The 13,864-nt window shown below is 43.6% G+C and overlaps 1 protein-coding gene and 1 long non-coding RNA gene across 10 annotated transcripts in view; one reads left to right on the top strand and one right to left on the bottom strand.

Annotated features, from left to right (window-relative positions):
* Nucleotides 1–13,864, top strand: part of ESRRB (estrogen related receptor beta) — a 123,290-nt gene that overhangs the window by 80,643 nt on the left and 28,783 nt on the right. For both annotated transcript variants that reach the window (XM_042813317.1, XM_042813316.1), the window contains exons 2-3: nt 4,103–4,512; nt 12,743–12,859. In XM_042813317.1, the coding sequence (XP_042669251.1) occupies nt 4,103–4,512; nt 12,743–12,859 (527 nt within the window). The remainder of the gene's footprint in view (nt 1–4,102; nt 4,513–12,742; nt 12,860–13,864) is intronic.
* The window catches only part of LOC122157554, a 156,554-nt gene that overhangs the window by 12,161 nt on the left and 130,529 nt on the right, over nt 1–13,864 (bottom strand). The window lies entirely within an intron of this gene.

Here is a 13,864-nt window from a genome sequence, read left to right on the forward strand (position 1 = left end):
ACTTTCTGGAGAGTCTCTCCCCTGAACTGCTGGCATCATTGCAGTGTGCGACTCGGGGCACCTTGCTGCAAGACCCAAGTAAGCTGGAATGAGTCCAGAGAAAGGCCACAAAGATGCTAAAGGGATTAGAGGGAATGACCTATGATGAGGAAAGGTGAAAAGAATGAAATGTTTAGAACCTCTAAGCTTGTTACATGGGCACAGAAATAGTAACGGAGTTTCCTGTGCCAGCGCAAAGGAGAGTTGGATCAAGTCTCTCTCCTTTCACTTTCCTATTAAGGTAACCAGAGCTGAGCAAAATGGCTGTTCATCACTTTGAACTCTTTGCAAAAAAATGTTTAACTGTTCTTGAAGTTCAATACATTTTTTTTCTTGCCAGGGAACATACTGAGTCTGCTTAAAAATCACAATGGGATCTCTGTGGGATTTGTAAAAAGTCAGAGATGGAGAGGCTTAACTCAGTGTCTGCTGCCCATTCGTCAACTATGCAAGTTGTACCGGAGGACGCGAAAGAAAAACCCAACCTCTAGAATGAGTGGATACACCCTAGCTCTGGTTTTTGGTCTGTCTTGGTGCTCAGGGCTTTTGTATGTAAAGCACTTGTTCAAACCTAACCAGAACTTGCTATGTGTTACTGTCTCACTGAAAGGAAAAGGAGCATCCTTGACTGTAAGGATGTAGGGTTTTGTTGCTATATTTGATTGACCACCAGACAGTCACTGTATGACAGCTTCTATAACTGAGGCTGTGAGTTGAGAAGTGAGTTGGACCTAGGACACTGATCTAACCTTTTTTTTTCTGTTATTTTTTCCTAGTGGACAGAAACACCTTGCTGAGTCTGTTTGAGGCAAATCCAGCTTCCCATAACTTGCTGGTGACAAAATGGTGCTGGCTTTCAAGTCTGTCAGTTCAGAACTAAGATTTTTTTTACACAGTAAGGTCTGGAGCTATGACAGCAGTTCTGAGAAGTGTTTGCGAACAACTGTCCCGTCCTTTTTGTGATTCCCTGGTGTATGATGGCCTGGGAGGGCAGTGTTCCTAGGTAAACTCCACTGTGGCATCTTGTCTTGCAAATAGTGATTACATTTACTAATACAGTAGACAGGACTTCCAAAAATACTTCCAAATCTGAAAAAGTGAACAGCCTCATGCTCCGACAACCAGCCATAGCAGTGGTAGCTCTGTTTTCCATATTCAGGTTTGACTTTGGATTTGTAAAGGGTGCCATTAAGATGAGGAGGTGTACCAGGCTGAGTCTGTTTTATACATGGCTAACATGAAGAATGTGAAATGAATATGCTGTACTTGGAGTAGATATAAGCACAGACACAGAAGACTTCTGTCACCTCTGTTTAACCTTAATTCTCTGAAGTCCTTCTACTCCCAGTTTTCAGTATCTTTTCTAATACAATTCAGAATCTTGTTTTTTGCTCCTTCATTTCTTCCCAGTCAGTGGATTCTGGGCTTTTTAAGAGACAGAAGCTGGGATTTGAACTTACCTGACTGAATCTGACAGTTCAGTTTACCTCCTTGTCATGCCTTTTTCATAGTGCTGTCCTCTGTCTGCCCTTAACATGCAACTTCAGCTCCTTTTTCTGTGGAGCTCCTCAGTGCAGAAAAGTCTTTTTTATGGTGGTTTTGCTTTCCACTTTGATCCTAATCTCATGTTTCTATGCCTGGTAATCTTCAGGTTTTTATTACATATGCACCCCTCAGGTAGAGAAAGGTTCCAGAATCTGGCCAGCACAGCAGCTTTTGGCTTTGCTTTCTGCTTTTCTGGGAAAAGCATGGGGATTCATCAACTCATCACGCTGTCTCTGAGTGGGACTAAACTCTTGATCCCTCTCAAGTAACACCAGGCAAAGCAGCCCAGGAACGTGAGATGTCCGCCCGTAGTCTCAAGGTCAACCATCTTGCCAAATAATGGACCTGTATGATTGATTCCTGGAGATGGGAGATGAGGTCAAATGCTGACAATGAAACAGAGAAAGGAAAATCAGGAGATACTTGGGTCAAATGAAATCATAAGGATGTAGAACTGTAAAGCTGTTGTGTATCAGACATGTACATTCGTATCAGTAGACACACAGAAATGATGTGTGTAATGTATCCACGTCAGTGTTGCTGTGTCACAAAATGTTTTGTCCTGTCACCTGATGGGTCAGACCTCTTGGCAGGAGGCGTTGCCATAAATACCAGGTAAATAGGTTGAAACTGAAATAGAAATGGAAATTACCCACATGACCATGGTGTGGTAACTTTAAACCAGTGGACCTTCCAAGAAGAAATTCAAGCATCTCCAGGCAGTTAAAATTCTTTGGACATGTCATCAGGAAAATCACTTGATCGCATATTTTTAGGTTTTCTTAAAAACTGTTGACAAATTATCTTGCTGGAGAGAAAATCTGACCTCTCAGGTTAATACTATTATCAATTTAAAAGTGTCTGAGACAGAAAACAAAGAGTAGGCATACCCTATCCAGAGAAGAAGTGGAGGTCAATTCTCAGGATGGGAAAGGTTAACATGGACAGCCCAAAAAGTTCTGTGTTGAGGTGTTTGATTCATGCATTAATGATCTTCAAAGTGGGCGAGCAGTGAGACTCTGCAGATGACAGTACATTATCAAGAAAGACTGAAGCACCCCAGAGGATTGTACCAAAGCTAGGTGTGTGGACAGCACAGTGGTAGCTGAAGTGCACTGCTGACCGTTGCAGCGTTGTGTTCCAGAAGGCATTAATTTGATTTTTCATAGATCTTAATGGATTCTAAATTAACTGTAGCAACTCTTGAAAAGATCTGAGAGTCTTAGTAAGTAACTTGCTGATATGGTCTGTTAAAGAACTGATAACTAATTTTATGGGAGGGGAAAACAAGCAAATAATTTAAGGAGTTATATAAGTGATGGGCTGAAAATAACAATGAAAATATGGAAATGTTGCTAGGTAATTGATGGGGTACCTTTGTCTTGACTGCTATCCAGACCATCAGCTGGAGAAGTGGTGGAGTAGTGCCAGTTTCATACTATTGAGGAGTTGCCTCATTGAATTATTCTGGACTGAACAGAAATAGCCAAAGTAGATGAAATTCAGAGATGGATGATGAAACAGATCTGAGGTTTGCAAAACTTCTGTGTGAATGCATGAGGAACAATTATATGGATAATGAAAGTCTGAATTAGGAGAACATAGGAAAAGTACAGGACAGAAGAAGGAGAATTTGGAGATGTCCAGGGAATCTGGGCGGCTGCAAATACAGCATGCACAATAGAGGTGATTGGGGTTTTTTTATTTGTTCATAGACTAAACAAGTAATCCTGCAGCTCGTTTCCATATGATATCATCAGAATTAGCAGTGTTCTAAAAAAAGACTGAACTTTCAGATGAACAGTAAGATTACCTTTGACTGCAGTTAATAATAATAAAAGCTTTCAAATTTGGTAAAGATGCCATCCCTGCATATACTTTAGAGCATATGACTCTATAAAAAGTGGAAATTTGAGAGTAAACAAAAGGAAGATTAATATTTAAGATTAAGCTGGATGACGCTTTTGATCAGATCAGTTTCTTTCAGTTTCTGAGCTCCCATTTTAGTGATGTTAATGAAGAGGAGCAGTGAATCCAACATGAAAATAACACAGAGCTTCTGTATTACAAAAGAAAATCCATTCTGAATAGATCCTTCTTGCAGAGTGTGCTTGTATATTCTGCTTAGAGCCAGGGCAGGGAATCCTGAACTAATTGAGAATCTTTTTCATTTGGCCAGCCGCAGATAGGCTCACTTTTTTCTGCTTTCCCAGGGTTTGTCTGCTCTGGGTAGCTTCTGTCTCATCAGCACTGATGCCCCTTCCAAGCGCTAGCCTGTGAACAGCCTGAAATTGTGATTTACATGCATGGCCTAGACTTTCTCTGTGTGATTTGGTGGGAAGTAGGCAATGGTTCTTAGTGATTTGTGTTGTATCCCTGAGGAGAAGCACCTGTGTGGTGTTGGACTGCCTGAGGCAACTGGAATTGGACTGAGGTGGGAAAGGAGAGCTCTCCTTTGACTACTCTGGAGCTGCATTTAGCCAGGAGGCCGCTGAACATCTTTGCTCTCTCTTTGCAGGCTGCTCGGCAGAATGGCCACGGAGGAGCGGCATCTCTCTTCCAGCTGCGGGTCCTTCATCAAAACCGAGCCCTCCAGCCCATCATCTGGCATCGACGCCATCAGCCACCACAGCCCAAGTGGCTCCTCTGACGCTAGCGGTGGCTACGGCATTGCCATGGGTGGCCACCCCAACGGCCTGGACTCACCACCCATGTTCAATGGCACAGGGATTGGTGGTGGGTCCTGCCGTAAGCGATACGATGACTGCGCCAGTGCCATCATGGAGGATTCACCCACCAAGTGCGAGTACATGCTTAATGCCATCCCCAAGCGGCTGTGCCTGGTGTGCGGGGACATTGCTTCTGGGTACCATTACGGTGTGGCTTCCTGTGAGGCATGCAAGGCCTTCTTCAAGAGGACTATTCAAGGTACAGTGTACCAATTTTTGTCAGTCTTAACCAGTGATCAGAAATTCCTTAGATGACTGATAACCTCAGTGCGTGTATAAGTAGACAAATTGCCGCTCACTGATCTTGTGAATACAGTTCACATATATGGTATATGCCTGTGTCCTGAGTGCCAAAGGCATGCTGCAGATGTGTACGTGTACAGGTCCAACAATACAGCTGAAAGTAGAAGTGCATACGGGCAGGCTCTGATATCTTCAGATGCTTGGTTGTACTTACACAAGCAGACTATGTATGAGCAAACATGCCTGAACACACAGGTACTCTCTCTGCTTCTTACACTCTCTAACTGAAAAAAAAGGACAGAAGAATTCACTTTGCAATAGAAAGCATACTAGTGGGTTGACTAGAGAGCAAGCCATTGTGTTGGTAGCTGGCTGATGTCAGCCCACCACACCAACACTCTCTCGACTTCTGTGAAATGAAGTAAGTCCACTTGTGGGGAAAGCACTCTTTTCTTTTTTTTTTTTTTTTTTTGTTCATTGACTGGGCCAGTCGTACTTAATTAGTACTCCATCACTAGGAATGTTCAATTCTGGAGTGAACAGAGCAATACAGAGTGCAGATTAGCACGGATCTCTACAGAACTGACTATTTTTCATTTAATTTTTTTAAGATTCCAGGTGTATCTCCATGCCACTATACTGCTATGGAGATGATCATTCTGTATTGCCCCACTGAGTCTTCCTTTTTCATTATGCCATGTGGAAAGGGTGTCTATCCCTAGAGTATTGGCCTATGCTCTGGCAGAATTTCTGTGATTTATCATTGCTGAATCTCCTGTGATTGGACTTTTAGTCGCACTTCTGACTGTCAGCACAGACTCTGTTCCTTCTCCAGCACTTGGACCCATTCCCTGTGTTTCTTTTTGGCACATTTGGGTACTAAAGGAGGGAAAGGGTATTACTCTGAAGCAAAGCCCTTACGGGCTTTTTATACAGGAAGATGATGAAAAACTAACTCCTCATGGGAGCAATACAAGAACTTCTTTGTGGCAGAGCGGAATATAGGCTTAACCTGGGGAGAGGAAAAAGAAATCTAGGAAGTTTTGAGAAGTTGAAAATGATCCAGAGCAACAGTAACTAGAACCTGTAATCAGCCTTAGTATTACATCAGCTGATTTCATCCTAGGAAAGGAGACTGCTTCTCTCCAAGCCCTCTTGCCCAGCACAGCCATATTCTCCCTGTGGTTCCCTAATTGATTGCCTGTTAACGTGTAACAGATGGGGGGAAGGAGTAAGTGAAGATTTCTCTCACCCTGTCATCAGCTTGTGTTAGTAACCGAGGTACCAAAATGCTTCAGTTCCCAGTAGTGGGAGAGCCCAGTGTGCTGTGCCAAGTGTGAATGGTTCTAGCTGAGGAGCTGAAGGCTGAGTCTAGGGAGATTGGGTAGGCAATAGGATTGCACATTTTGGTTGACTCAGGAAAATGTAAAATTCCTAGGGCTGTGCTGTAGTAATGCTGTATCCACTCAACCCCGTGTATATGTGGGAAAGAGCTCAAGTATAACAAACAAGGGACAGGCAAAAACATTTCCAAAAGGTACTCATTCTTCAGCTGTATTACACCCAATTTGCAGACTTTTTTTTTGAGTTAAAAGGGCTTTTTGAGGTAAAGTTTGTTTTTTTCTTTTGGTTGTTTGTTTTTTTTTAATTAAAGTATGGCAGAGCCTGACAGCTCTGCCACTTACTCTTCCTTTCAGCCAGGTGAGTCCAGGCTGTCCTCAACATCATGAAGTCCACTGCTTTTTGACTGATGGGAAGGAGATGGGCTGAAAGCCAGCAGGGATGTGGTTGGGTATCTCTGGTCGTAAAATCATAGAATCATAGAATCATAGAATGGCTTAGGTTAAAGGGACCTTAAAGATCATTTAGTTCCAACCTCCCTGCCATGGGTAGGGCTGCCACCCACCACATCGAAGTTGCCCAGGGCCCCATCCAGCCTCATTCTGAGCACCTCTGAGGATGGGGCACCTACAGCTTCTCTGGGCATCTTGAAATGTGCTACTGTTGTTGCTTAAGACAGGTCTGATTTGAAAGCAAACTTTCATACTAGTTAAATGAAATGAAATAGGTCTGTTACAAGAAAGGTAATGGTTTGAATATTTCTGAATTAAAAACTCTTAAAATTCATATTCCATAGAAATCCTACATAATTCTCTCATCCAAATTTAAGACAAATGCTATGGATACTTATTCATAATCTGACTATTCATTCTTGTAGTAGTTTGCTCAGCAGATGGAACATTATATATCAATCAAATAATTGTCATTAGCTTTTGTTTTTCAGTTCTAACTGGTAAACAGTTTTACTTCTCTGAGCATTAAACTAAGAACAGTGCTACATAACCATATGGCTGCCCTTATTATTCAACATATTCATGATTATTACTGCCCTTCATCTATTTTTCATTTTCAAATAGTGAAAATTAAGGCTATTTCTAAAATGACCATTAATAAAAAATCTTAAAGTCACCAAAATAAACCTGAATTAAGATTTCCCTCTCTGTTCTTTGTGAGTCAGTCTGTTGTGTGCTTGGAACTCATACCCATAAGGTGAAACAACAGGACTTACAAGAATTCATGTTGAGGAGAATTGGGGCATTGGAGAGAGAGAGAGAGAAGAGGCATCTTTAACATCATCTTCTGAATGGCCAGGGTGTTTATCAGGCAAAGCATCTGCATCCATGGATTCTCTGCTTGAGTCTTGCAAACTTCAAACTCTGTGAACATCACTACACAGCTGCTGTGCCTGGATGCCCTTACACCACTAAGTGGTTTAAAATGTGGATAATGCAACTCAGAAGATTTATGTGGATTTGTAACAGGCTTGAAACAAAATCTGTGGTCTTTTAGGGCCTCCTGGTTGTATTTATAGTGATCAGCGTGGCTGCTGGGAAGGTAAGAGCAGCTGAGAGAGTCTGCACATCTTCCTGAGCACAAAAGTCTTCCGCAAGTGCAGCAAAGAACCTGTGAGATGCAGGAGGGAGGTTTGTGACCCTGCAGTAGTGGCTGTGGCAGTCAGCTCTGTCCTGTCCCTCTGTCCTTCTCATATTTCTCAGATGGGAACTCACAGCAAAAACACAGTGTCTTAGACTTCCAAAAACTTTTGTAGCATGGCTAGAAAAAGCACAGTATTTCCAGGATCTAGTGCCCGACTGCTATTTATTATCATAGCTCTAGTACTTGAAGTCAGAAAATCATCTGCAGTCCAATTCAACCTTGTTAGTTTTGCATTTTATTTTTGCCTCAGTGCATCCGTAGAGATTGCATTGTTCAGAGGATCTGTTATCCAAAACTTCAATAGGTAAATACTTCCATGTCAGAAACCTGTCTGCAAGAAGCTACGTCAGGCTGAGAGAAAGCTGTGTGCTGCCCAGGGCTCAAGTCCTGCAGCCACATGCAGGCAAGAGGGTGACTTGACCAACACTGTGCAAAAATGTCCAAGTCCTTTTGCATGGAGCAGAGAAGGCAAACAGTGCTGGTACTACATCTGGAGAGACCTCCATTTGCTCTCATAGAGATTTTCCTCTGATTTTCACAAAGTACCTGTCCTCACACCAGGACTCGGATTATGATGTCTCAGCTAATTTAAGTGGAAGGTAACAGAGAATCCCCTGCATGCTTCCTATCAGTGTTCCCTTGTCCTGCTGTAGAAGAGATTGGACTGGTGCCCACTGAGAGCAGAGACACTGCTGGTCATTCACCATGGGCCATTTTGCAGTTTTTAGGTCTTTTTTCAGTGGGACACCAAATGATCACTTGCCTTTGGAATTGGAGAAAAAAGAAAAAACAAAACCAAATAGATTCTGGACAAAAGTTTGCAAGGCACGATGCTTTGTGCTTGATAGAACTCCCCTAAACCTACAATATTCTGAAAGCAGTCCTTGAAGGAAAAAAAGAAAAAAAGAAAGAGAGAAAGGATAAAAGGCAACAAATGCATGAGCTGGGAAGGCTGCAAGATGGATTTCCCTGTGAGTTTCTCCCAGCCCTCTGGCACCACAGGACCAGCACTGTGGCACCATGCTGCTGGTCATAACTGCAGTGTGTTGCATCAAATCATAGGGGTGAAAGAAAACTTTTTATCCTGAACAAACAAAACTTGGCATTTAATAGCAAATAGGTTGAAATGTAGGCTTTTCACTGGAATTCAGGGGAAGCTTGACTAAGGAAACAGAGGGCGGGAGAGACGGGTATGCAGCAGTAGCAGGATGGAGCATGCAAGGAAGAGGATAGGGAAAGAATGGTGAAGAGGAATGCAGAAGAAACCAGAAGGAAAGAAGAGGTTCAGTTGTTTGCTTGTTTGTTTCAGAAAGCAGAAGTTGAAAAGGCTTCATCTCTGAAGACTTTCCTGGTTATTTCTGTTTGATTGTCCCTAAGTTTCCTTTCTTGTATGTGGTGGAATAGGCAAGATCTGACTAAGCGGGGTGAGCAGCTTGTGCTTTGAGTGCTATACCAATTCTGAGCTCATCTCCCTTGAGGAACCAAGTCCATAACATGACCTGGAGCTTTGTGACAAGTTACCACCATTCCCCAACCTCCGGGAGTCGTTCTCCCCTTCCCAGACCCTCCCCTTCCAGAGAGGATGTGTCATCTAGGAGACTCCAATTTTCAGGTATTCCAATTATGTGTTCACTGAATATTTTGTTCCAAACTGTTTAACAGTCAAAGGTCTCTATTTTGCAGAAAATAGGGTAATTTTACAGTTCTCCAGCATAAAAATACATGACCTGTCACTTCAATAGTCCTTGGCTGTTCCTTAGCATCTCTCATCTAAAGGCTATAAAGTGCAGTTAGACCCTAATGAATCAAGACTCACGATCCCCCCAGGAGACAGGTTTGGTAGCTCACCCAATTTTGATGATGGGAAGACCAGGACACAGAGAGGAAGTGATTTGACCTCCAAGAGGAAAGCTCAGAACAAATCCAGACTTTGATCTGGTCAGCAGCCACTTGGTTTTTTTGAAGCTGTTTTATAGGTCAGCCTTGTGTGGTGGCATCTGTGAGGTCCTTGCAGGTTTTTTGGATCAAATGTAAATATTACCTAAATCAAGGAAAGCTTTTCTAATAAATGACTGTTCAAAGCAAGGCCTTGTCTACTAGATTATCCCATTTTCTTGCCTTTTCTTTCTAGGTCACGTAATCTATAGTTCACAATACAATACGTGCCACAAATTTATACTCGTATAAGGACTTGTCTGTCTGAACTCTTGTGTGCACAGAGGCCCTTCTGCACCCCAGCTGCTGTAGCAAAGAGGGAGCACTCTCTAAGCGCCAGCAGCCAGGCTGATGGTGTGACCGCCAGCCGCTGCGAGGCTGCTGGAATTCCGATGAGTTAATCTCATCACTTTATCATAGGGCACTTACAGAAATTACAGGAGCTGCGAGCAGCTCGCTGTGCTGGCAGCTGGCCCCAGGACCCATAAAAGAAATTGAGAGAACAAACAATGAAAAAAGTCAGAGAACTTTGTTACGAAGTTTTGGAGACGAGTTTTTCTTGGATGAATTCTGCCTGGGTAATGCTGATAGTGCCTTCCCTGGTGACTGCCTGCAAACACTTGGATATTGCCCCCAGCTGTAGCTTTCAGTCCATCCAGTACAGGGTGCATTTGGGGCTTGATAAAAAAGTCTGTTTAGCTTGGCAGCACTGTCTTGCATCTCCTAGTGTCAGTTCTTTTGTGGAGAGAGCACACTGGGCTTCACCTCTAGCATTTACCCAGCAGAGCGGGCTGCAGGACATGGTTGCTGGTGCTTTCTTCCTTGAGACTGGGAACGGGGTATATGTAAGAACATGCAAGCCTGCGTTCAATGTGAAGGCAATAAGACACGCTGAAAGGGACGTCCCACTGGTAGGTGTATTTTTCTCACTTTTACATACCCATAAACCCTATGGCTGCAGCACCGCATGGTGGCTGCTGTGTTGCCATATGGGAAGGGGAGCTGGCCCAGTGGCCACTCCCTTCTGATGCTTTAACAGTTGTGATCCCAGTACAGAATGCCTTTGAAAGCTGCATATTCAAATTATATGTCCCTATATGGTACATACGATACCCAGTTGAGCACACAGTTGAGTTGTGCTCTAGGCTACATAGAGCATTGCCAGTACTTTGTCAGGGGGAGGCATGAAGAAGTTGAAGGATCTGTCTGACTCATTGTAGAGGGACCTTGAACTTCTGGAAAGGGCTGTCATTGCCTTCTGCTGCTGTTAGGGCTCTGTGCCCCCTTGGGTGTCTCTGTCTTAGGAGGTGAATTTTTGGCCTTGAAACCATAAAAAATGAAATATTTTGCTCTCCAAAACCCCGGTGCTGGTTTTGGTATGCAAGGTGAATATTGAAACTAAGGCAAGACCTTCGAAAGTGAGATTATGGTGGAGTTTTATTCCAGGTTTGTTCCTGCTCTGTTCCTTCCTGTGCTGGGCACAGCAAGTAGAGATCAGGCCTCTGTATTCAGAAATCTGTAAGGCAGTGGAGCCCTGTGTCTAGAGCAGGAGTTTATTACCCTAAGATCATACCTGAATCTCAATTTCCAGCTCTCTGAGAATCTTGGTACACTGCTAGCTATTGAAATTCAGGTGCTGCACAATGACCAAATACGGTCTGAATGGAAGCAACTTGTGCAATGTTTTTTTTGTGTGTGTGTGGACAAGCTGCATTTTGGGCAAGAAGGAACAATGGTGAGGAATGAGGTGGACAGCCTGGAGCTTAAAGTCAAGTTGCAAGTCTTGTGACAAGATAGAGGGCAGGTTTGTAACTAGCAGGCAGATAATGTCTGTACTTCTAGGTGCTGTATGCTTCTGAGGTTTCACCCAGCAAGGGCCGAGCATAATGAAATAAATAAAATGGTGCTTTCCTCCTTTTGAATCTATCTCTCTTTTAGGTCTGATTGTCAGTGGATTCTCTGACTGCTTAGTTAGTCCCAAGATCTAGTTATCACCCCTAGAAACTGTATGCATATATATGCAGAGAAAAGAAGGGTCTTGAACAAGAACTAGAAATCCATTGCATATCTAGGAACAAAAATCAAGTGTCCTGTCCTGATGTTACTGAACTGGGAGCTTCCCTTCTAATCTGGTGGCATACAAAGTCCAGGCTGTGTCCCCTCTCTGCTCTCACATGTGCTCTTTCCTACAGCTGTGAGTGAACTCTTGGCTCTCAGTTTCCTGCTCTGAACCACCAAAACAACCTTTCCATCCTTCTGAACTAATTGTAGATTTTAGAAATCCCTTTTGGAGCTGCCTGTTTTACCTAGTAGCCAGACTGCCTAGCAATACATTATCACTGTTGACGCCAGGTTTCTGGTCCTGCTCCACAGTAAAAACTGAATAGTCCTCTTCAGAAGCATCTTCACAGTGAATGTCAGGATGAAGACAACTGTTTCTGTTTGTTATCTTCTAGGGCTAAATAATTGCTGCTTTACATGTCATTCAGTGTACTATCCACTCCATCCTCATATCAGACCCCTGCTTCCATGTTTCAGTTATGTGCTTGGCTTATTATAAAATACAAAATGAGCAGAAACAAATTTGGGGTGCCTATTTTCCTGTTTTGTCTTGGAGGTGATGTTGTGATCATAAATGAAAGGAAATAAGGAAAGAAATGATCTTCTCTACAAAGAAATGATAAGGACTACTAAAGTAACACTGAAAAGATTTGCATAGATAGGTTGCATTTTACATCTTACCCATTTTTCTCAACAACTGCTTCCCTGCTACCTGCAGGATGTCACTGACAGGAGGAAGCAAAGGAGGAAATCCCACCTCCTAGCTCTGTGGTACCCAAAGCAAGACAAAGAAGACAGGTGACATCCACCTGGTAGATGTGGAGTGAGATTTGCTCTAGCTCTCAGGGCTTCAGGGAACAGGTAGTAAGTGACGCAGCATAAGAAGTGATGATGTGCTTTGAAAATACTGTGTGCCTGAAAGCCCAGCTTTGAGTCAGCTCCTTGGATGGGCAGGTTTCTCCCAGTACAAACAGCAGTGTTGCTTTTTTTCTGAAATGAGCTCCAGTAAGTAGTGCTGGGTGTGATTCTCAAAGAGCCATCCATCACAAGCCAGCTGTGGTCTGTGTGTGTGAGCAAATGAGTGAGCAAACATAGAGACCAATGGTTATGGAAATACTTGGGCACTTCAGCCTACTTCTGGGTCAGTGAGGAGAATATGGCTCCTGAGTGACCGTATCTGTGTTTGATTGCAGGGAATATTGAATACAGCTGCCCAGCCACCAATGAATGTGAGATCACAAAACGGAGGCGCAAGTCCTGTCAAGCCTGTCGCTTCATGAAATGCCTCAAAGTGGGGATGCTGAAAGAAGGTAAGATGCAGTTGCTGTCTGTCCTGACCTGGAAATCCAGGCCTTGTAGAATCCCCTAGGGCAAATATACACTTGTGCTCTCAGGTTTTTCCAAAGTATCTCTATATAGGATTTTTAGAAGAGTCAGGATGGGCCGTTACCAAGAAGACAATCCAGAGAGGAGGGTGGTTCTAGTCAGCACACTAATGCTAGGATATTGCTTTCAGCGTGATAGCAAATTCAACAGATAACTGGAAACAGGCTGTGCCAAACCATTTCCTTCCTGAAAGAACCCCAGGCTGGACGGTATTGTTCTCTTTCCCTCCAGGTCATTTTCCAGTATTGAGAAGGAAAGGTTCTTGCTTGATTATGACCGGGTTGTCTGGGCTTAGTAAGGGAAGGATGGAGTTAATGCAAAGCTATGGCACAGTGTGCTTGAAGGTCTGCCCATGTTTCCACTCAGGAGACTTTCTGAAGATGTTGAGGAGCACAGGTTTGTCTGGGAGCTGTGGGTCGCCTGCCCTGCATGCTCAACCTGTTCAGCTTATTGATCTGTTCGGTGTTCTCTAAGAAGTGTTCAGCTTTTCTTGTGCTGCTTTTCCTCCCTTCCCCCCTGCCTCCCCAATCCTTGTCCATTCAAGGTGAACCACAGGGAATTCAGTGGCAATTAAACACATTCTTATGGATTGGCTTTAAAGCTTTGTTTCCTTTGGGTCCCTCAGGGAGAGGAACTGAGAGGAGGAGGGGTAGGAAGGAGGAGAGCTACTTGCAACCCTCTGAACTGCTGTACCTGACAGAGAACAGTGCCCTCCGTTTGTCTAAAAGGAACAACAGCTAGCTGTGGTCTGCACAAGGCCAGTGTGCTGGAGCCAAGATGCCAGCATGCAGCGTGCTTCCAGATCATACCATTTTAGCAGCCAGTGATGAATTGCACGATGTCACTTGGACCTGTATTGCTTTGCACTGGTGCTCTCTCATTTCTTGAGAGGCAAGTTGATGGCAGCCTGTATTGTTAAAAATGTAGAT

This window comes from Centrocercus urophasianus, unplaced genomic scaffold, assembly GCF_019232065.1.
Source record: "Centrocercus urophasianus isolate 14NV4802_14NV808 unplaced genomic scaffold, USGS_Curo_1.0 seq_14, whole genome shotgun sequence".
Taxonomy (NCBI): domain Eukaryota; kingdom Metazoa; phylum Chordata; class Aves; order Galliformes; family Phasianidae; genus Centrocercus; species Centrocercus urophasianus.